The sequence below is a fragment of the Podarcis pityusensis genome (assembly GCF_964106645.2).
Source record: "Podarcis pityusensis genome assembly, chromosome: 4".
In the NCBI taxonomy this organism is placed as follows: domain Eukaryota; kingdom Metazoa; phylum Chordata; class Lepidosauria; order Squamata; family Lacertidae; genus Podarcis; species Podarcis pityusensis.
In genome coordinates this window covers 62,021,390-62,041,929 of record NC_138027.1, presented here as the reverse complement: position 1 = coordinate 62,041,929, position 20,540 = coordinate 62,021,390, and the positions used below count along the sequence as shown (strand labels likewise).

The 20,540-nt window shown below is 39.2% G+C and overlaps 1 protein-coding gene across 1 annotated transcript in view; it reads left to right on the top strand.

Annotated features, from left to right (window-relative positions):
* GK (glycerol kinase) overlaps window positions 1-20,540 on the top strand; it is a 41,668-nt gene that overhangs the window by 7,681 nt on the left and 13,447 nt on the right. Inside the window, exons 2-16 of the mRNA XM_081003913.1 lie at window positions 1,134-1,207; window positions 2,384-2,490; window positions 3,116-3,193; window positions 4,340-4,419; window positions 5,840-5,977; window positions 7,567-7,676; window positions 9,003-9,069; window positions 11,283-11,300; window positions 13,426-13,461; window positions 15,406-15,473; window positions 16,587-16,629; window positions 17,346-17,426; window positions 18,227-18,305; window positions 19,040-19,136; window positions 19,399-19,531. Coding sequence (XP_080860039.1) covers window positions 1,134-1,207; window positions 2,384-2,490; window positions 3,116-3,193; window positions 4,340-4,419; window positions 5,840-5,977; window positions 7,567-7,676; window positions 9,003-9,069; window positions 11,283-11,300; window positions 13,426-13,461; window positions 15,406-15,473; window positions 16,587-16,629; window positions 17,346-17,426; window positions 18,227-18,305; window positions 19,040-19,136; window positions 19,399-19,531 — 1,209 coding nt within the window. The remainder of the gene's footprint in view (window positions 1-1,133; window positions 1,208-2,383; window positions 2,491-3,115; window positions 3,194-4,339; window positions 4,420-5,839; window positions 5,978-7,566; window positions 7,677-9,002; window positions 9,070-11,282; window positions 11,301-13,425; window positions 13,462-15,405; window positions 15,474-16,586; window positions 16,630-17,345; window positions 17,427-18,226; window positions 18,306-19,039; window positions 19,137-19,398; window positions 19,532-20,540) is intronic.

Here is a 20,540-nt window from a genome sequence, read left to right as displayed (position 1 = left end):
AAGGTAGACTCGTAATCTGGTGAACTGGGTTCGCATCTCCGCTCCTCCACATATAGCTGCTGGATGACCTTGGGCTAGTCACACTTCTCTGAAGTCCCTCAGCCCCACTCACCTCACAGAGTGTTTGTTGCGGGGGAGGAAGGGAAAGGAGAATGTTAGCTGCTTTGAGACTCCTTCGGGTAGCGATAAGCAGGATATCAAATCCAAACTCCTCCTCTTCTCATGTAAAAGCAGAAGATATTTCAGAATTGGCATGAACATGCAACCTTCTTGATGTTTTGAAGTGATTTGATGTCTTTTGGATTTTCATAACACGTTAGAAACTGCATAGAAAGCATAATTATTTGGACACTTGAGTGAGTTTGTGATTTATTTAGGTTAGTAGTTTATTTAGATGAATAAATATGTACTTTGGGAAAGAATAATCAATTATGTCTAACCGTTGATTTCAACATTTTTATCTTCAATGTCACTTAACAGTATAAATATAGAAATTATTTGGACTGATCTCTAAAATCTTAAAACAAATGGAGATTATTATGTTGTGATAAAGTTCAGCACTACTATAGTAAATAGATAATTAGATTATATTCCTGTATATGTACCTTAGTGGGGTTTTTTTAAAAAGCAATATGACTTTTCACCCTGCTTTTTAATGGTGACTCAGACTTTTAGGGCGGTTTCCTTAATCTACCTATCTTTTTGTCAGTAATCCTTTCAAAGGGAGGCTCCAGAAACTGCTGCTCCCTTTGTCTCCATGGATGATTAACCTTTCCTATCATTGCAAAATTGAGCCATATGGTTGCAAAAGCCATAATATAACTCATGGTCCAGAAGTCTCTGCGTCCAACTTTTTTTTTTAAATAAAAAAAACCCTTCAGGTTCCTGTAACATGTGGTTTAGTGGCCTCTTCTAGAGTTAAGCAAGTATTTCTTGCATCATTTTGCTCTTTGACAATTTTCTGTTATGTATAATATAGTCTTTGTTAAGGGAGTTAACTTCTGAATGCTACTGTCATCCCTGAAACATGTTTCCAAGTAACTGTTCGAGAGGCGGGTGCCAAGCTTCTTTGTCTGCCTCTCCCTCTAATTATGTTTTTACAAACTGGTTTGGTGTTCTTTTATGCATTACAGGTCTTTAATGCAAAAACAGCTGAGCTGTTGAGTTACCACCAAGTAGAAATCCAACAGAAATTCCCCAAAGAAGGGTAGAGTATTTTTTTTTCTTTGCATACTTGACCGCTTGTCATTCAGGCTGCAATCCTAACCCTATCTACTTGGAAGTAAGTCCCACTGAATTCAATAGAGCTTTCTCCCAGGTAATTGGGGTTAAGACAGCAGCCATAGTGTGATATTGCTAAACTTTAAACTCTACATGAGTAGAAAGTCACTTCCACTCTTCACTTTGCTTTGCCCCTGTGAATTTATGCCCATTGCTCCCTCTGACTGCAGCCATCCACTCCATGCCTTTCAGAAGTACACTGGAGACCACAGGGGGCTGCAGTGAGGAGCAGGGGATGGGAAAGACCTGTTTTTTGGGTGGTGTTTCATTCACATGTCTATGGATCCAAGCCTACACATTCCTACTTAAGCCAGTGAAATGGTTTGTAGGCATATGAGGCAAAGTTTGGAAGACTGACATCATTGCAATAATGTAATATACATTTCGGTTTTTCTTTGTTACTGTATTTGTTTTTAATCAATAGTTAGCCTCAGTAGTGGGTGTTGGGCTGGGGTTGTGTTGCTGCAGAAGAGGATGGGGTAGGTGGCGCTGGTGCATTTGTGCCACACCAACCACACTACTATCTCACTCCCCCCTCCCAACACCTCCCAGTAAGTAGTAGCACCATAACCAACCAGAGATCAGGTGAACAGAAGTGGCACTGGGTGTTTGTTAGCCTTGCACAACATTTTTTTAAGTTGGAAAAGTAGCAGCCAATCTCGTTTGCCTTTGACGTACGGGCTCTTCAACTCTCTCTTCTTTTCTGCTTCTTAACAATTTTATGGTAAGAGGAATTACAGTAATGTTAAAAATCCACTAGATTCTACTTTGTAACAAACTTGTTGATACTAATTGAAAATGATGTTAGTAAATTGTCATTCATTTCTAATGCATTGGTAGCAGAGTTTCCCAAACTTGGGTCTCCAGCTGTTTTTGGACTACAGTTCCCACCATCTCTGACCACAAGTCCTGCTGGTTAGAGGTGATGATAGTTGTAATCCAACGACAGCTGGAGACTCATTTGGGAAACCCTGTGTTGGAGGAAACAGATGAGATTTCATGAGATTTGTGTACATAATGCCAGATGCAAAATACAGATTTCTGATACTAACCTTGGTTTTCTCTATGCTTCTCTTCTCTATCCTTATCTTATCTGTTCAAGGTGGGTAGAACAAGATCCAAAGGAAATACTACAATCTGTCTATGAATGTGTTGAAAAAACATGTGAGAAACTGAAACAACTGAATGTGGACATTGCCAGTATAAAAGGTATTACCCACATTTTCATAAAAATAATCATTTTTTGAAGCAGTGGTCAGAAAGGGCACATTTCTGAATTTTTCTTTAGGAATAGAACTGATATGTTAAACTATTAAAGCCAATGCAAGATGTTTCTGGAGTGTAGCTTATTGGTGTGTTGTTATTTTGTCAGAGTTTCCTTTCAGAAGATAGGATAAGCTGGAAATGAGGAAATAAATAGGTTGTGGTTTGTGCAATGCTGTTCTGGAAACCCAAGGGAAGTGTGTGGTCTCTTGCACAGGGATTTCAGCCAACCCTTCCAGAAGGCAGCCTGCCTTCTTTATTTCTCCCCCACCCCAGATTAAGGGATTGCCCAGTGTAGCATTTTATTTGGTGCAAAGGGCTGCTGCTGAAAGCCAGTTCTGGTAAATTCTCTTGCCCCTCTGCCAAATGTGTGCACAGGAACACTTTGTGAAAACGTAGGTTTCTCTGGATCCTAACCAGTATCTTTATTCAGTGAGTAAATTGTATTAAGGGGGGGTGGAATTAACAGGGAAAGTGTTTATACAATAGAAATTATGGAAAGTATTGAAATATTTCTTGAAGTATGCCATGTCAAATCCAGCAAATGTTAAAATTTCGTTCTGTTTTTAAGCTGTTGGGGTCTGCAATCAGAGAGAGACAACTGTGGTTTGGGACAAACGAACTGGAGAGCCTCTCTATAATGCTCTAGGTAAGTGTTTTGTTTAATAGGGATGTAGTTTTCCATTTGACTATGTGCTAATCATTTTATTTATTTATAATGGAGTATAGTGAACTTCCTGAAGCTAATTTATCTTGGAATCCAAGCCTATGAGTGAGTTGTATCCAACACGGCGCAAGCAGTAATCTACTTGCACAACAGGACTTCCCCTTCCTCTTCTCTCTCTGTACACCCGTGAAATTTGCTCCAGAGCGTTCCCCAATCATATGTAGCAGGTTTTTAGAGTCCACATTGGGGCTTCAGGTGAGAGGTTGGAGGTTCTGTTGTGCAACTGGAAGTCTGTTGTTCCAGCAGAACAGCAGCATTGAACACAACCCTGTGTCTTTTTCATCTCAGTATATATATAGAGAGAGAGAGAGAGAGAAAGAGGAGAGGGGCATCAGCTTTGGGTCTGAATGGCATTAGCCTTTTGTTAACTGTTATTCATTCATCTGATTGATCTAAATATTTCTAACAAATAGCCTGTTAAACTGTATTTGGTTCTTGTAGAATGTTTTATCATTGTGGTGCATATCACATGGTTTTAGTTTTATTAGTTCTATAATAAGAGGGAAACAAGTTTTTAATATTTTACTCGGTTTAAGCTGATGCTGGCTTGTTAATAGCCACTTCACAGTACCATGTTGCCTGCAACAAGCAAGAATTATCCCCAGGAAGGGATACTTTTATTATTTATTGTTCAAGCGGTCTGTGTGGGCCAGAATATTGAACACTTAATATGTGAGGACTTTTGCTCACGTACTTGCAAGCCTGGGTTAATTCTAATTATATTATAATTGCACTTTCCCGAATCCTTTCATGAAAGGCAGATTTTTTAGAACCTTAAAAGCTATGACAAAGGGGTCAAAACTCTGTTTATGTAGCAGTACTTACTCATCCACACTACTTGATGAAAGGGAGAGGATAACACAGTCCATAATGAAGCAACCCCCCCCCCAAAAAAATTTTTTTTAAAACATATTTCTGCTTCCATGGGAGAAATGCCAGAACACACAAGCTCTGCTTGGTGTGTAGAAGTTATTTGGAGAATCACTTCTCTGTGGTGGAAGCCTGAATTACTGAAATTTTCAGTAGCATAACCCTAATCAATCACTTATGTTTGTCTTTGTGTTATAGTGTGGCTTGATCTAAGAACCCAGTCTACCGTTGAGCGACTGCTTAAAAAAATTCCAGGGCACAATAAATCCTTTTTTAAGGTAAAATCTCTTGCTGTTTTAACAATATAGGGAAGTGAGGTGTTGATGTGACATTGTACTTGTTTTGTAGTGAATACAGTTTATGTTATCGTAGCACAGGGATAGCCTAACTACTGTTGTCAATGCTCTGGTAACCTCTTGGTTAGATTACTGCAATGCGTTATATCTGGCTGTGAAGATGGTTCAGAAACTTCAGCAGGTGCAGAATTCGTCAGCCGGGTTGCTCACCTGGCTAAGATGGTTTGAGCATATTACGCCCATCCAGGCCTGACTGTACTGGCTGCCAATTAGTTTCTGGGCCCCATTCAGATTGCTGGTTTTGACCTACAAAGCCTTAAACAACTCAGGACCACAATACCTCAAGGACTGTCTCTCTCCATATGAACCTACTCCAATCCTGCGATTATCATCTGAGGCCCTCCTTTGTGATGGGTCCAGAAGGTGGTAACACAAGAATGGGCCTTTTCCGCAGTGGCTCCCTGTTTGTGGAATGCTCTTCCCAAGGAGGTTCAGCTGACACCTTCATTACACATCTTTAGTTGCCAGATGAAAACACTCCTCTTCAACCAGGCATTTGACTGATTAACATCCTATACTCTTTTAAATGTGTTTGTGCAAGGCAGGTTTATTGGCTTGCACATGGTGCGGGGGTGGGAAGTGTCTTGTTTTTTATGTTGTGAACTGCCCTGAGATCTACAGGTGTAGGGCAGTATACAAATTTAATACAGTAAATAAGAGTAAGAATAATTTTCCTTGAGAATACGGAGAAGGGAGAGCAGAAAGCATGTTTTTAAAAGTTGAAGTAAGTATATGTGTTATCACTTGTAAGAAGGGTTAAATTATTCCTCCTATGTGTGAAGATAGGAACAAGTAGGATAGCAAGCATTCCTTATTTACTAAGAATATGAAACTACCTAACCCAAATTTTCATAGAAATAGATCATGATGCAAGAGGTTATTTAACGACTTTGCTGTCAATTCATCTATTCCAAGCTACACAGAAATTGCCCCTCAGTGTTAGCATATTTCCTAGACATTGCCAAAATAAAATTATTTAGGAACATATAAGTAAAACAGCCTCTTAACCTATTTGCTTTGAAAGCTTCCACTGTATAATGCAGGAGTTCTTTCTTTCTGATTGCCTCCATCATTATTTGCTTTCCAAACACAGACAGATAACCTGTATAAAACATGACCTTTAGAATATGTTTCTGTCTGTTTTGCTACGTGGCAGGTCTTCAAACTACCTGTTCTCTTGATCTTTGATCATGTTGGATTTTGGTACACGTAAGGTTTACAATACTTGAGAGTGACTGATGCTAATGACCCTTTTATTGTGCTTCTGCTACAGATGATCCTTTTGTCATTTTTATTGCTGGTGTTTCTCCTTTATGTTCTGAAAATCTTTCATTTTTTGCAGAATAAGACAGGCCTCCCACTTAGCACGTATTTCAGTGCTGTGAAACTTTGCTGGCTTTTGGACAATGTGAAGGAGGTCAGGCAAGCAGTTCAGGAGAGGCGAGCTCTGTTTGGTACCATTGACACATGGCTAATATGGGTATGTCTCAATAGGCTATATAGCAATCAACTTCTTTTGCTTTATACTTTCTCAATTTTAATCAAAGAACATTCAACGTTTTCTAAACAGGAAATCAGTTTTCACTGCCACCTCATCAGAATCATACATGTGCCTATATAATCTGCCTCCAACATTATTTGCAGCAGAATGTAATGCACCTGAATAAAATGGGCACACATCAGTTATGGTCAACAGGTTTTAAGTACTCACCTTCCTCTAGCTTGTCTCATAAAGTATCATGGCGCTAATGTTTTATTTTGTGAACTGCCCGGAGATCTTTTGGTGAAGGGCGGTATATAAATTGAATAAAAATAAATATAAATAGTGTGTGTCAGATACGAATAATCCAAGGGATCATGGCTGCTACCCTTCCATGCATTCAGTGAATACAATGGGATTGTGCATGCCTAACCACACACACCTAGCAGATGCATGTCTGATGTAAGGATGAAGGGATACTAAAGTATTTACGGCTCCTGCGCTTAAAAGGGAACTTTAGCCAATTAGGCTTCTGGATCATGTGAATCACCCTTTCACATTAATGCTGAATTTGTAGCCATGACAGGGAATGAGGAATGGACAGTGGGTGTGATCCTGATTCTCTCTCATTCATTCATTGAACACATGGAGAGTGAACATGTGCCTAAACCTCTAAGATCTTGCATAAGAGTAAAATTCCAGTACATGTCCTAGAAGCAGGAGTTTTGAAAAGCTTTGCAGCCATTAAAAATGGGAGTTCTAATGACCGCCTTCATTGTGTCCCAGAGAAAAGGGGTAGCTGTGTTATCTACATCGTTTTCCTTAAAATAATATTGAAGGGCTTTCAAAACATTTTCTCTGGCTAGAGAGTTTGTAAGTAAAGTTGGGTGGAAAGACCAAGTTGGTGAACTATGTTTTTCCCCTCCCAGATGGGGAGTAACCTCAACCAGGGTATAGTCAGTGATTTTTATATTTCCAATATTAGTAGATGTGACTGGTGGGATCAATCATTGTGTAATAAAAATGAAATTTAGCCAGGACTGTGATGTATAGCAGTTAGAACTAAACGCAAAACTGAAATCGCTGGGGATTTGTTCACTCCAAATGTCATATAGGCCGCCTTTCTGTGATGTTCTCAATAAAGTGTATGATTCCTTGATCTTTTTGCTCTTGCCTTTGAAGAAAGATTTGCTTTTGAGGAAAGGCTTGCTGTAGTATTCTTGCATATGTATACTACATTATGATAACTGTTCCTATTAAAGCCAAATACTGGGGTCCCCAAATGGTCATGACATCCTCAGAAACAGCCTTGCCAGTACTCCCTGCCACTCCCTATTTTATTTTAGTTTAATGAGGGGGTTTTTGGGGGGGAGGATAAGCATCACCAGTTTTTTTTCTATAGTGATTATAACTATTTTTGAATGTGCCCTGTGAGCAGGAAAAGATTGGGGATACTTGAACAAATTCTTTAAATATAGTAAGAGTGAACAGTGGTCTACCAGATTTCCAACTTCCATTTCTAGGGAAGCAGTGATGAGCTTCTAGTTTTACTGATCTGTCTTTGCTTATTTTTATTTTTTTAATTTAAGAGTTTGACAGGTGGAAAAAATGGAGGTGTTCATTGCACTGATGTAACCAATGCCAGTAGAACAATGCTGTTCAACATTCATTCGTTAGAATGGGATACTGAACTCTGCAAGTAAGTACCTTGTCTGTCCATCTTCTTCAGTGCCTAGATTTGCTTTGACCATCTTCAAAAAGCCATACTGATGTACAGGTTTCTAAGCAGGTTTACTTGGAAATAAATTCTGTTAGCTGAGTGGCACTTGGTCCTAATAGTTGTTTTTCCAGAGTCACATGTGAAAAACTTCTAAATGGTCTGTGTTCTGAAACTAAAGAACAAGTTGTTGCTTAATAGCAATGAGTTTATCTGATTCTGGCTTTGTAATGGGGATCCAGGTGGAGCTGTATGTGTTTGAGAGATTAGTACACAATAGATTCTGCAGCCATTATTGCTTATGGTAAAGGTTCAAATCCAGCTTGTCAAATGGTGGGTGGTCACAAGATGCATCACAATTCTGTGCATGAAATCTTGGGCATGAAATCTCGTCTGAATTAACCATTAGACTCTAAACTGGTAGGCCTCAAAATGTTATTGGATTACATCTACCATCATCCCTGGCCATTGACCATGCCGGTTGGGGGTGGTGGAAGTTGGAGTCCAACAACATTTTCAGGGCCACAGGTTCCTCTCCACTGAGTAAAATTGATGTTCACTTCTTCCTCAAATTATACAAGACTCACTTTTAAAAATTCATTTCGCACTGTGTTTAACACACTTTAATCAAATTTAATCTGAGGGTGTGGAATTTCAATTGGCTAGGTACAACCAAACATGCATTCATGGATTTTCTGTGATAACCTGATGGGAGCAGTTCATTCCATAACTGAGAGAACACTTGGAATTAATTGTGAAATATTTGGTGGCATTTTTCTACATCACAGCTAGCAAATAATTCTGTTTTAACCTTTGAGAAGTGAAAGTAGTATTGTCGTTTATTAGCAGGATACATAAGATTGTCACTGCTGGCTGCTTGTAAACTCTTCTTGAGGCACCTGTAGCGATGGGGAAGCTGATCATTGGAGCTGGGAGAGATGCACACATAAGCTCAGGTCAAATCAAGCCCCAGAATAAGTAAAAAAGAGAGTTATGCATGAAGTATTTACATCTACACATCATGAGGGCTTGCAAACCTTTGCAACAATTTTTAAACAAATGATAGCTTTATTAGCTAAGGAGAAGCTCAAGCGGGACCTCTGTTGGCCGCACAAAGTTTTAGTTTAGTTTTAACCAATCAGAAGAAGCATTTAAGTGGACATTTCTTATAATCATGAATCATTTCTTGTTTTGAGGCAAACATTATGGGCCCCATATATTCTCCATCCACCCCCAGTTCAACTTTTTAATTAACAACCATGAATAATTTTGTATTAACTTTTGGAAAATGTTGTGCTTCCTTCCCAGATTTTTTGGAATTCCTATGGAAATACTTCCCAAAGTGCGGAGTTCCTCAGAGATCTATGGATTGATGGTATATATACAACTTTTCCTTAAATTCTTTTAGTTTAACAACATATGTGTGAATTGTGCCTTCTTAATCTTGATCAAATAAGCTGGATAACTCAGTTCTGTGAAAAAGTTATTTTTGTAAAACAGGAGAAGGAATAGCTTTTAAATTGGACTGTTAACTACCCTTCTTGAGAAAAGTTACATTTAGAAGATATAAGTTACTGTACAATTTTGTTTAAATCTCCCAATATTTTATATCTTATGAAATTATTGTTTTTTACGGAAAACGACATATGGAATTTTTGAACTGGCATAGAAATATGTATTGGTGCTCTTCCTTAACTAAGGCTGCAATCCTAACCTACGTTAACTAGAAATAAGCCCCACTAAATTCAGTAGGACTTACTTCTGAGAAGACGTGGTTAGGGCTGGGCTGTAAGTTGGGGCAGAGTCCTGCAGAATTTGTGCACGTGGGCGGCTATAAACGAGGTGTGTGTCAGGTTTCTGAGGGCTGAGTGTACATTTAAATCATCTGAAGGACAGCAGGTTGTAGAAGGCTGTTATAGACACTTCCACTAGGATCTAAGGTCAACTTCTCTAATGTTACAGTTGCACCGAAGGAGTTGACAAACTTAAATGTTAGTGTAGAAAGCTGCTGTCTGAAATATATTTACTATGTTCCTAGTTAGTGACTCATTGTGAGCATTGGAAGAGTCTTGAGGAGATGTAAGAACCCTTTCCCCGCAAAGACACACCCCTTCTCACCCTAGGAAGCCACTGGCAATCAGTGCACAGGCTGAACTCCTGCTATGTATGCTGATGTTGGGCCTTGATATGGGGTGGAGACTGATGGGGGCTGAAGCACCATACATGTCTGGGCTGTGGGAAATAGCTCAGTGGTGATTCAGCATGTCTGGTCCACTATAGAACACTCTGGATAAGTTTTCCATCTGAAGATCAGCTACCGTAATGTTGGTTTGAAAGTTCTGTACAGTTATGAACTGGAAATAGTCTAAACTTTATTAAAGAAGTGATTGTTAAAATGGTTATAAAACGACAAGACACAATATTCTGTATTCCCAGACTTGGCTTGTAGAACAGTTTGGCAGGAGCCCTCTTTTTAAACAAGTACTGCAGCTTGATTGAGTCACTAGCTACAAGAAACTTTGACCCTCTTCTTCGTTCCCAGATTAGATAAAATCTTATCAGCGAATACTATATGATAATATGCAATTATCCAATTTAAATTAGTTTATGAATGCTCTTCACAGGAAAAGTATTCCAGCTTTGTGGATGGGGTGTTTTTCAATAGTGTGGCCCAAATCTCCTTTTGTGACCTCTGCAGCTCAGAAAAAGAAAGAAAGAAAAAGCCATTTGCTTTAGACTCCAGTTTCTGAACTACCTTTAAATGAAAAGTGTTTGTGAAAGCAATAGAAATACTCACAAAAATTACTTGATACAGCTGATCTGTTGCTTAAAATGAAACAAATTGTACTTTCATTTCCCTCAAGTAATAGCCTCTCTGCTCTGTATGAGAAAGAGTGTTACTGGTGAATAGAGTACTGGTATTGGTAGTGGCCTTTTAAAATTAATTTAAAGCATTTGGCTTGTTTACAAGAATAAAAAATAGAGCCATAACGTTAGTGTCTTGAATACAACATAAGCCATTGTGAATTCCTGTATTTCATTGTGGGATGTTTAGGGGAAGGTTGCAGACTTTTAAAAACAAAGTGCTTGGCAAATAGTCTCCAACTGAACTGAAAGTGTTTCTGTACAAAAATACTTTAACCCAAATTAGGGTGGCTAAACTTTCAATATTATGAGTCTTGTACCTTTTTAATAATTGAAGAAGAGAAGAAATGGTTGCCAGTACAGCTTATCACAAGAACAGTAAAAGCTGCCTTCTCCCTTCACCTACTTGTCAACTATTAACAATGCAGGATCTCAGATGTTGAAAGGTTTGGCCTCTGATATCAGTAATCTGATATTACTGTTAAGTAAGTAACTAGGGCTATATACTTTGAATCATTTGAGAATAGAAGAGTGAAGTCCATTACTTTGAGTTCTAAACCTTTTGAATGTTGCCTTCAAAGTGTGTAGGTCTGATATTCATTTTACCCCAAACAGCAATTTATAGGAGGAGAATTGACTACTAGACTACCAAGCTTTGAAACTGTGAACTTGTTTGTCTCTCTTCCCCTCCTCCCTTCCCACTACTTTTCTCGCTGACTATAGAAAATCTCCCTTACCTTGGTGAGTAGGATTTTGTTAGGATGTCCCCTACTCACATATCCATCCATTTCTGCTTAGATGCAGTGCATTTCTTTAGGGGGAATCCTGTAGCTTTTTGAAAGGGATTGTGTCAGGCGGCATCCTCAAGTCAGACCGACTGAATCTGAAGCTTTTATTAGTGGTTCTGTTGAGGTGTTTACACTCCGCACCTGCTTAAAAAAAGTTAAAATGGGAAACTACTATTTCTCACTCCTAACTTTCCTTGTGAAAGATTGTATGAATTGAGGGCAAAAACTCTGAAGAGGAGGAATACTAGTTTATGGTATATATCTCATCTCACCTTCAAAATGCTATTTAATAAGGTATCCCCAAATGGAAATGCACTGACTGTACTCTCTGCATGGCTTCACAGAAGTGCTACTGCTCACTGTACATACACACACATGCACACACACACACACACAATGCACCCTGCAAAAAAAAAAAAAGCTGGTTTTGACGTGGGTGGCTTTGTGGGTACTAGGTGTTGGCATGCCTGGCTGTTTGCAAGCACACAAACATGTATTTCTTCTTTCCTTTTCGAGAAAACATCGCAAACTGTTCGATGGTATCTTACAAAATGATATCTCCTGTGTGCTCTTCCGCTAATACTCTGCCACAGTCACACCTGTATGTTAAGCACTGACCTCCCATTTTGAAGCATGTTGTTTACCATCTTATTGTAGCCCCACGTGTTATCAAAAATCAAGTCGTACTCTGTGCTGTGCTTTAATATGTGTATAAATGGTAGAGCAAACATTAGCTCTTCGATGAACTGAGGTGTAGAAAATAGACTGCCACACTTGCGTTCCTTGACTGAGCAGAAAATGGAGGGCTGGGCAGGGATGTGGGCATCCCATTCAACCTCCTCTCTCTCTTGTATTTGCCCAGTTACATGTACCTTGCAGTCCTGATAAGTTGGTTGTTATTGTACACTGTTTTGGGGCGGCTCATCCCATTTTGCCACCTGAGGTGAAAAGAGGAGTTGCCTCTCCTCACTTCTCTGGTGGCAGGCGCCAGCGCCACCATGGGTGCCTCCCACCCCACCCCCATCGCCAGAGAAATGAGGAGAGGCAGTAGCGAGAGCTCACCAGAACCGTCGCCACAGCTTCTCCTCACTTCTTTGGCAGTGGTGGCAGTGGGTGGAGTAAGTAGTAGGCAAGCTATAAAGTGGGATTTGCCACCTCTGGATCTGAGGCACTCACCTCAGTGTGCCTAATAGTGCACAACCATAGTGTTACCATCTGCCCCTTAGATTATTTCTTCTCTCCCCCTCTCCCCAAGTCATTTCCAGTTTAGATGGGCTCGCTGTGTATGTGGCCTATTTCACAGTGATACCAGTGGGCATATAGAAGTAAAGTCGTGCTGTGGCTGTCATATAACACATTTTCCTGCTAAAACAGGAACCAGTTATCGCATCCTGGTTTCAGCCAGAGTTTAATCATATAATGAAAAATGTTGTGTTTTTTTTATCTAAATATACATATAGATGGTCTGATATACCATTTGTAACTAAAATCCACTATTCTGCCATTAATTGTAGTTTTCCGTCATCTGGAAATATTGTACTGTTTGCATATACACAGTGGATCCGTTGCTAACTTGTACCCTGTTATACTTATTTCTGTTTCCGTTATGGAAGAACAATATGTTGTAATTCTTATAATATTCAGGATTTGTAGCTTTTAAAGACTCTCCATAACCTTTATCTTTGGTACCTGTTTTTTTCCCCCTCTCAGAAGCTATGGAGTTTGAAGAAACTGAATACAAATTAAAATTGTCCCTTTGCCTTGTGTGGGAAATTATATATAATTGAGTAGTAAATTGTTATTCCAGCTATATAATAAAGGCAGGTTTCTGTGGTGCTCTAGTACAAGAGGGACTCTGCTGGACAGACTGTGTGTGAGAATATATGCATACAGCTCAACAGCGTTCAGTATACGCCAGGATCTTTATTTTTAACAGCATTGATAGACTTGCTTGACTATGGCTTTGATGTTTTCTAGCTGTACATTGCTTTGGTTGTTCTTTAAATAATGGAAAACCTACTAGATGAAAATTAGTGATGTTGAATCACCTTTTCAAAAATGTATTTGTTTTGCTATAGAGTTCTGGAGCTTTGACTGGCGTACCAATTTCTGGGGTGAGTTCCCTGATCATGTTGTAATTTATTGGTACAATTTCTGAATACAGTGGAATGATTGATAGACCTTATTTTATTCTTTTAAAAATGGAGGGGTGCAATCAGTAGAAACTACATGTCTAAAGTATCAGTTGTATGTGCTAGTAAAAATAGGTTTAAGCTGTAATCCCATATACACTTACCTTGGAGCCCATTGAGCTCAGTGGGACTTGTTTCTCAGTAGACTCATGTAGGATTATGCAGTAAGTAGACAATTGAAAACATAACTAGCATCTAATGTGCCCAGCCTCAAGCCTGGAGCAGATGGTGTAACTACAGCCAGTTACTGTGGAATTAAATAGATGCTTCCAGCCAGACCTAAGTGCCAATAACTTTCATTTTAGGGGTTTTAAATGGTGTTCCAATATCATGGGACACAAAGGATAGCAGAATACAGTGTAGAAACTGAACCTTTCACCTCTCTCCAGCCTCTGTGATGAAGGAAGGAAGGAAGGAAGGAAGGAAGGAAGGAAGGAAGGGGAGCAAGTACTTGCCTCCCATCCTGCCTGAAACGTATCTGCATAGGAGCTATGCTGCCTGGTGTAGATTGCCCAAATTACCAAGAAAAAAGACTGATTTAAGTTTCCTATACTATAATTCACAAGTTTCCAGAGCAACAAATTTTCAGACAGGATTGATGGAAGTCAAAAATTTGAATAAGATGTAAAAGTATGTTTAATTACTGTTGAAAATTATATGTTAAAAAAAAACTAATAAAAATTATATTTAAAAAACCCAACAAATTTTAATTGGTTGCAGCAACAGTTAAAACAAGCAAAAACAAGTCTGTAGACTACCTAAGAGCACAGAGGTCTGGTCATAAAGTTCACGTATTTCTTGCACTACACAGTTATGTCTGCTAAGACACAAGGGGTGCAATTGTGAAATAAATGGATTTGCTTGGCCCTCTACTAATTCAAAAGGCATCTGACAAAATCACAGAAGGGAATTGTAGCTTTTAGCTTTTATGTAAAAGGCTAATTGCCCAGAATTTTCCACAAGTAAGGATAGTGATCACTTGGCAAAACAGTATTTTTCCATGAAAACAAAGTTTTCTTTGAGGATCATAAATATTTATTATTTACACAATAAATGTATTGTATCAAATGCTTGCCCTCAAGTCTTTTTTTCCTTTTAGGAGAGAGGCAGGATTTTCATAGTGATGGATATAGTTAAAAAATAAGTGCAGAATGTTTTTTAATCAAGTTTCTTTTTTAAACTATGTTGTTGTTGAAAGCAGCATTTACAGCACACTCCTATACATGTTAACGTAGAAGTAAGTCACACTGAGTTTGATAGGACTTGCTCCCAGGTAAGCGTGTGTAGCATTGCGGCCTTAATGTAAACAGAATTTTAAAGGCAAACATCTGATTTCATTCTTTTGGAAATGGGCATTCTGTCCATTTCTTCCTCTGCATTTTTGTTTGTTTGTATTTATTGGTATCGGTGCTTCCAAACTATTCTAGATGTGCAGAAAAACTAGGATTATCCACCATTCTGGATCTGCAAGAGGCCAATTTTTTTTTCCCAGTTGAGAGAAAGCTAGTTTCCCCTAAGGTTTATTGAAACTGGTTATGTGAGCTTTGAGCATGCTCATTTGAAAATGAAGGAGGTCCTGTGGTAAGATAACCTTCAGGGGAAAAATATTCAACTATCCAGAACAAAAGTTTGTCATTTATTTATGTATTAAATTTATATATGACTCGTCATCCAAGGATTATAGGGTGCTTTACAGTATAATAGTTCTCCAATCTGTAGTGCCATTGGTGTGTTTCTTTCTGTAAAAAGTATTAGCGAGACAACAGGACTTTAGCTGAGCCAAATTGTAAACAAAATAGATCTACTTTAAAAATTAAATATGCAGGTATACTTTGACTGAAGTCAATGAATTATATGTACTTCCAGTGCTTAGGTGACCAGTCTGCTGCTTTAGTGGGACAAATGTGCTTCAAGGATGGTCAAGCAAAAAATACGTAAGTTTAACCTGAGAACTGACACCTACATCATTGCACCCATAGAGTTGATACAAAGGGGGGCGGTGTTAGAGGATCAGCCACTTTTAAGAATGCACACTGTGGGATAGCCAGTGTAACACAATGGGTATGTGATGAAACTGTGAGTCAGGAAGATCCTACTTTGATTCTCACCTCTTGCAAGAACTCCTCCATTGTGGCTTTCCAAATGTTGGACCCCAGCTCCCATCAGCCCACAGACAATGGTCAGGATTGATGGGAGTTATAGTCTAACAACATCTGGAGTGCTACATGTTTCCAAATCTTGATAATAATGAATCAGATTGATTTTTTTTAATTAACTTGCTACATAATTTAAAATGCATTTGAAATACCTTGCACACTTGTGTAAGAGTACATGGCCTGTTCTCCTTCCCCTTCAGTCTATTTCTTTTAGCTGTACTTCAGATCATGCCAGGCCCAGCAGATGAAGAAGAACTGGGTTTCTAATAAAATAAGTGTCCTGGGCTAAATATAGTCAGGGAATAGGAGGTTCTGCAGTGCCTTGGTTGGAAAAGCACTCCATATCCCCACCCATCCCCAAACCCCAACCTTATTTCCTGTAGCTTTTTGAATGGACTTTAGAATCGGAAGTACACATGAGTCAGTCTACCCAACAGGCTGGCCACATTTCTCCCTGGCTAGCACACACAGCAAACTAAATATGCAGACTAAAGCTTGCCCCATAATGCTCCATACAGAGGATTACAGAGTATGTTCCAGTGTGAATTAGGGAAGCTTGGCCTCCCAATTTGACATATATACATAGGTACATACATACACCAATCCTGAATGCAGTAAGGGCAGTGTGTAGTGGTTGGAAGTGGAGAAAGAAGGAAGATTCCATTGCTTCCCCAATCCATTGTCAGCTGGTTTGCCACAATTCAGCCAGTCTTTGCTAAACTAGTTACCCGATTATAGCCATTTCTATGCAGAGGAGTTGTCCTATTATACCAACATTCCAGTTATGTTACTACTCTTTTGATATTCCTAGTCATTTTATGGCATGGCATATGTCTGATTTCTTATGCTTCATTTTGTAGCAAATAATAACTTTTGGTGTCTGCACTTCAGGTATGGAACAGGCTGCTTCTTACTCTGCAATACAGGTCAAAAGGTTAGTGCTGGGAATTAAACGACTTGAAACCCTGGCAAATTGCTACTTTCCCCAAAAAAATAGCTCTTGCTGTGTAAAACTCCCTTAAAAATATTTTTGTTGTGTCCTACAAATAAAATAGGGACGCGGGTGGCGCTGTGGGTTAAACCACAGAGCCTAGGACCTGCCGATCAGAAGGTCGGCGGTTCGAATCCCCGCAACGGAGTGAGCTCCTGTTGTTCGGTCCCTGCTCCTGCCAACCTAGCAGTTCAAAAGCATGAAGTGCAAGTAGATAAATAGGTACCACTGTGGCGGGAAGGTAAACGGCGTTTCTGTGCGCTGCTCTGGTTCGTCAGAAGCGGCTTAGTCATGCTGGCCACATGACCCGAAAGCTGTACGCCGGCTCCCTCAGCCAATAAAGCGAGATGAGCGCCGCAACCCCAGAGTCGGTCACGACTGGACCTAATGGTCAGGGGTCCCCTTTACTCTTTACAAATAAAATAAAGGTGTTTTTTTCTGTGCCTATATTTTGTATAATTTACATTCTCACTTGAGCTTAAAATATTCACAAGCATACCTTGTTTAACATGAAGGTCCCAAAGAGGAAATGTCTTGTGCTAGAATGCTATGGGCAGTTGGGCAGTGTTTAAGATAACAGCCAAGGGTAAACTAATATGATAGAAATAATTAATATTTTCTAGATCAAGTAATTACGTATTTTTTCTTTTTGTTTCCAGCCTGCAATTTCTGAACATGGCCTTCTGACTACAGTGGCGTACAAAATGGGCAGAGACAAACCTGTGTATTATGCATTAGAAGTAAGTATAATTATTTTTCATATACTATGGGCTTTTGAAGGTGCCAAGTTGTTTCTTTGGTTTGTAATACCAAGAGGTGGACTACCATATATGTACTATTGATGACTGCAAACCTACTACAAAGGGCTTGGGTCATTGATGCAAGTTAGGTGTTTTTTGTTTGTTTGTTTTGTTTTGGCAATATTAGTAGTAGTAGTAGTAGTAGTAGTAGTAGTACCCTGCCCATCTGACTGGGTTGTCCCAGCTACCCTAGGCAGCTTCTAACAAATATAAAGATATAATAAAATATTACACATTGAAAAACTTCCCTGTATGGGGCTGCCTTCAGATGTCTTCTAAAGGTTATATAGTTACTCATAGGGGTAGGGGGGTCTCTGATGTCAAAGGGCAATGTTCTGTAACTCCACAAAAAATTGACTTGGTAAAGGCTGGTTCATACATGCATATCTGTTACTTGATTTAAACTGAGTGGCTTTGTGCTTGATGACTGGGAGCTGACTGTGAATTTCCTGCACTGAAAAGTTTTGTGCTAAAGGTGAGGTGATACTAAATCATTACAGGCTATGAAGCAGATCTGTGACTACTCTTGTCACCTGCATGCCCTGATGATGTATGTTTCTGGGACTACATCCTCAGCATCTTCTTTTAAGTCTGAGACTCCTTTAATTATGAGCCCTGTACCTTTAAGAATTCCAAAACTGTGAAAAAGGCATGCCTTGGTTTTGCGTGTTGCCTTTCATGATTTGCTCTAAGAGTGAGAGTGAAGTAACAAAACACATTAACTTGCCCTTTTCATGTAGGGCTCTGTTGCCATAGCTGGTGCCGTTGTACGTTGGCTGAGAGACAACCTCGGCATTGCAAAGTCTTCAAGTGAAGTTGGTGAGCATCAATAACTTGGAGTAGCTTATTTTAGTGAAGAGTTGCTTGATCTTCCCCTTGCCTAGGATATGTCAGTTTTAAGGACACTAACTGTGGCATGCACTTGGTATTAGAAAACTGGTAATATTCTGTGACATTTATAAAACCAAATGTCTGGAAGAGATGTATGAGTTTAAATGGATACATGTAGATTTCTAGTCTTGCATCCTTTTATTGCTTTTGGAAATAGAAATCACTACGTTACAATATCTTACTTGGATACCGCTAGTTGGAGCAGATTTTTAAAAATAATAAAATAGCAAGAGTTTTCGGTGCTATCATTCACTAAGGCTGTTATCCTGGGCGTATGTCCCATTGAACTCAGTGGGACTTGCCTTTGAGTAGACATATATAGGATTGTTGTGCAAGACTTCTCTTTTACTTGAAGACAAGAGTTGCACTTTTTGGCATGCTGGTAGATGCCCAGGAATGCTCTTGTTCTTTGATACACAATTGTAAATAATTAGAATTGAGACTCCTTTTTCCCTTAGTCCAATATTTATTTACTGGAGTAATCTGGGTGACAACGTTCCATAAATTTGGAATTTATTTTTTATTTCATTTTTAAAAAAAACATTTCTAGACCTTTAATTGTAACATTTGAGTAATAAGCAACTGACAAGTGTAATAAATAGCAATAAATGTTATTTGCTCCTGCTGCGTGAAGATAAACTCTATTTTGGCATTGGTTTTAGAGAAACTTGCTGCTGAAGTGGGCACTTCTTATGGCTGCTACTTTGTTCCAGCATTCTCAGGATTATATGCACCATACTGGGAACCCAGTGCAAGAGGGTAGGTATATCAGACCAAATGTTTAACTTAAAGAATTTCAGGAACTGCCAATATTTAATGTTATCCATTCTTAAGTAATTAGGCCAGATACACAGTGGGATGTTGTGCATCTTCCCAATATGCACTTCTTGCCAGCTGAGAGGGCAATGTGCCACAGCAGCCACTGTGTGTTATAGGGGGTGCTGTGGCAGCCACGTGAGTCTTTAAAAGAAGGTTTGTTTAGTCTTGATGGTAGATTTTGCTTTCCTTTTTCCTTCTACAGAATTATCTGTGGCCTTACTCAGTTTACAAATAAAAACCACATTGCCTTTGCTGCACTAGAGGCTGTCTGCTTCCAAACACGAGAGGTATGGATGAAGGGTGCCATTAATGCTGCTTTGATGGCAGTGACAAACTTCTTTTTAAAAAAATAATAATGAGTTGTATTTTGTATGATTCAGATGATTTAAATTGTATAACCTCAAAAGTTTGTGGGGAGGGTTGGCAGAACCAAAGGTCTCAAGTTGTTCCGTATGGTTTAAAGACTAATGTTAGTAACCAGGTCTGGTTCTTTCAATAGGCAAAGTGTGAGGCAATTAATTTTGGGTGCCATGAAAGAGCATTAGAAGTTTAATTATTAATTTATTGCTGTGTTTTTAATTCCAGGGAGAGGCAGTTATGGAATTGTCTGCCTCGAGTACCAAAATAATTTGGCTAACCTTGGACACTATGCACCTTGACTGTGGGCAGAGCATAGTATTTGCTGTTCTGCCTCAGGCAGCATAATGTCTTAAGCAGGAGCTGCTAGTATCATGAGACTAATCTGTGTACCTTGAAAAGAATTATTGTCACAGACTGGAGCATGAATTTAAAGGCTTTGTTTTTTAACTTTAAAAGCATGTGGAACATCTTTCTCTTCCCTAATACTACACACACACATACACATACACACACACACACACACACACACACACACACGGGTGTCTCTGACTTCAGAATATATTTCCATGGGCCACCACACCTGACTGCCTTTGAGTTGTAGGACATTTAATCTTCTGGGATTTTTGCTCAAAATGCAGATGAAACTTTCAATCCCCGCCCCCTGCAATTTCTTAAAGATTTGATTCATTTCAGCATATGCCTCAGGGCATGGTGTTTCTACAAAATAAATTAGAATGCCTAGTTTGGCCTTGTAACTTTTATTTCTTTAAACAGCTATGTTCAAATAAGGCAGCATGGCCAAACTTGGCCCTCCAGATGTTTTGGGGCTACAACTCCCATCATTCCTAGCTAACAGGACCAGTGGTCAGAGATGATAGGAATTGTAGTCACAAAACTTCTGGAGGGCTGAGTTTGGCTATGCCTGAAATAGGGCATCCTTGTGTGTGCTTCTTAAATTTAAAAGGAACTTCAGTCAGATTCCTG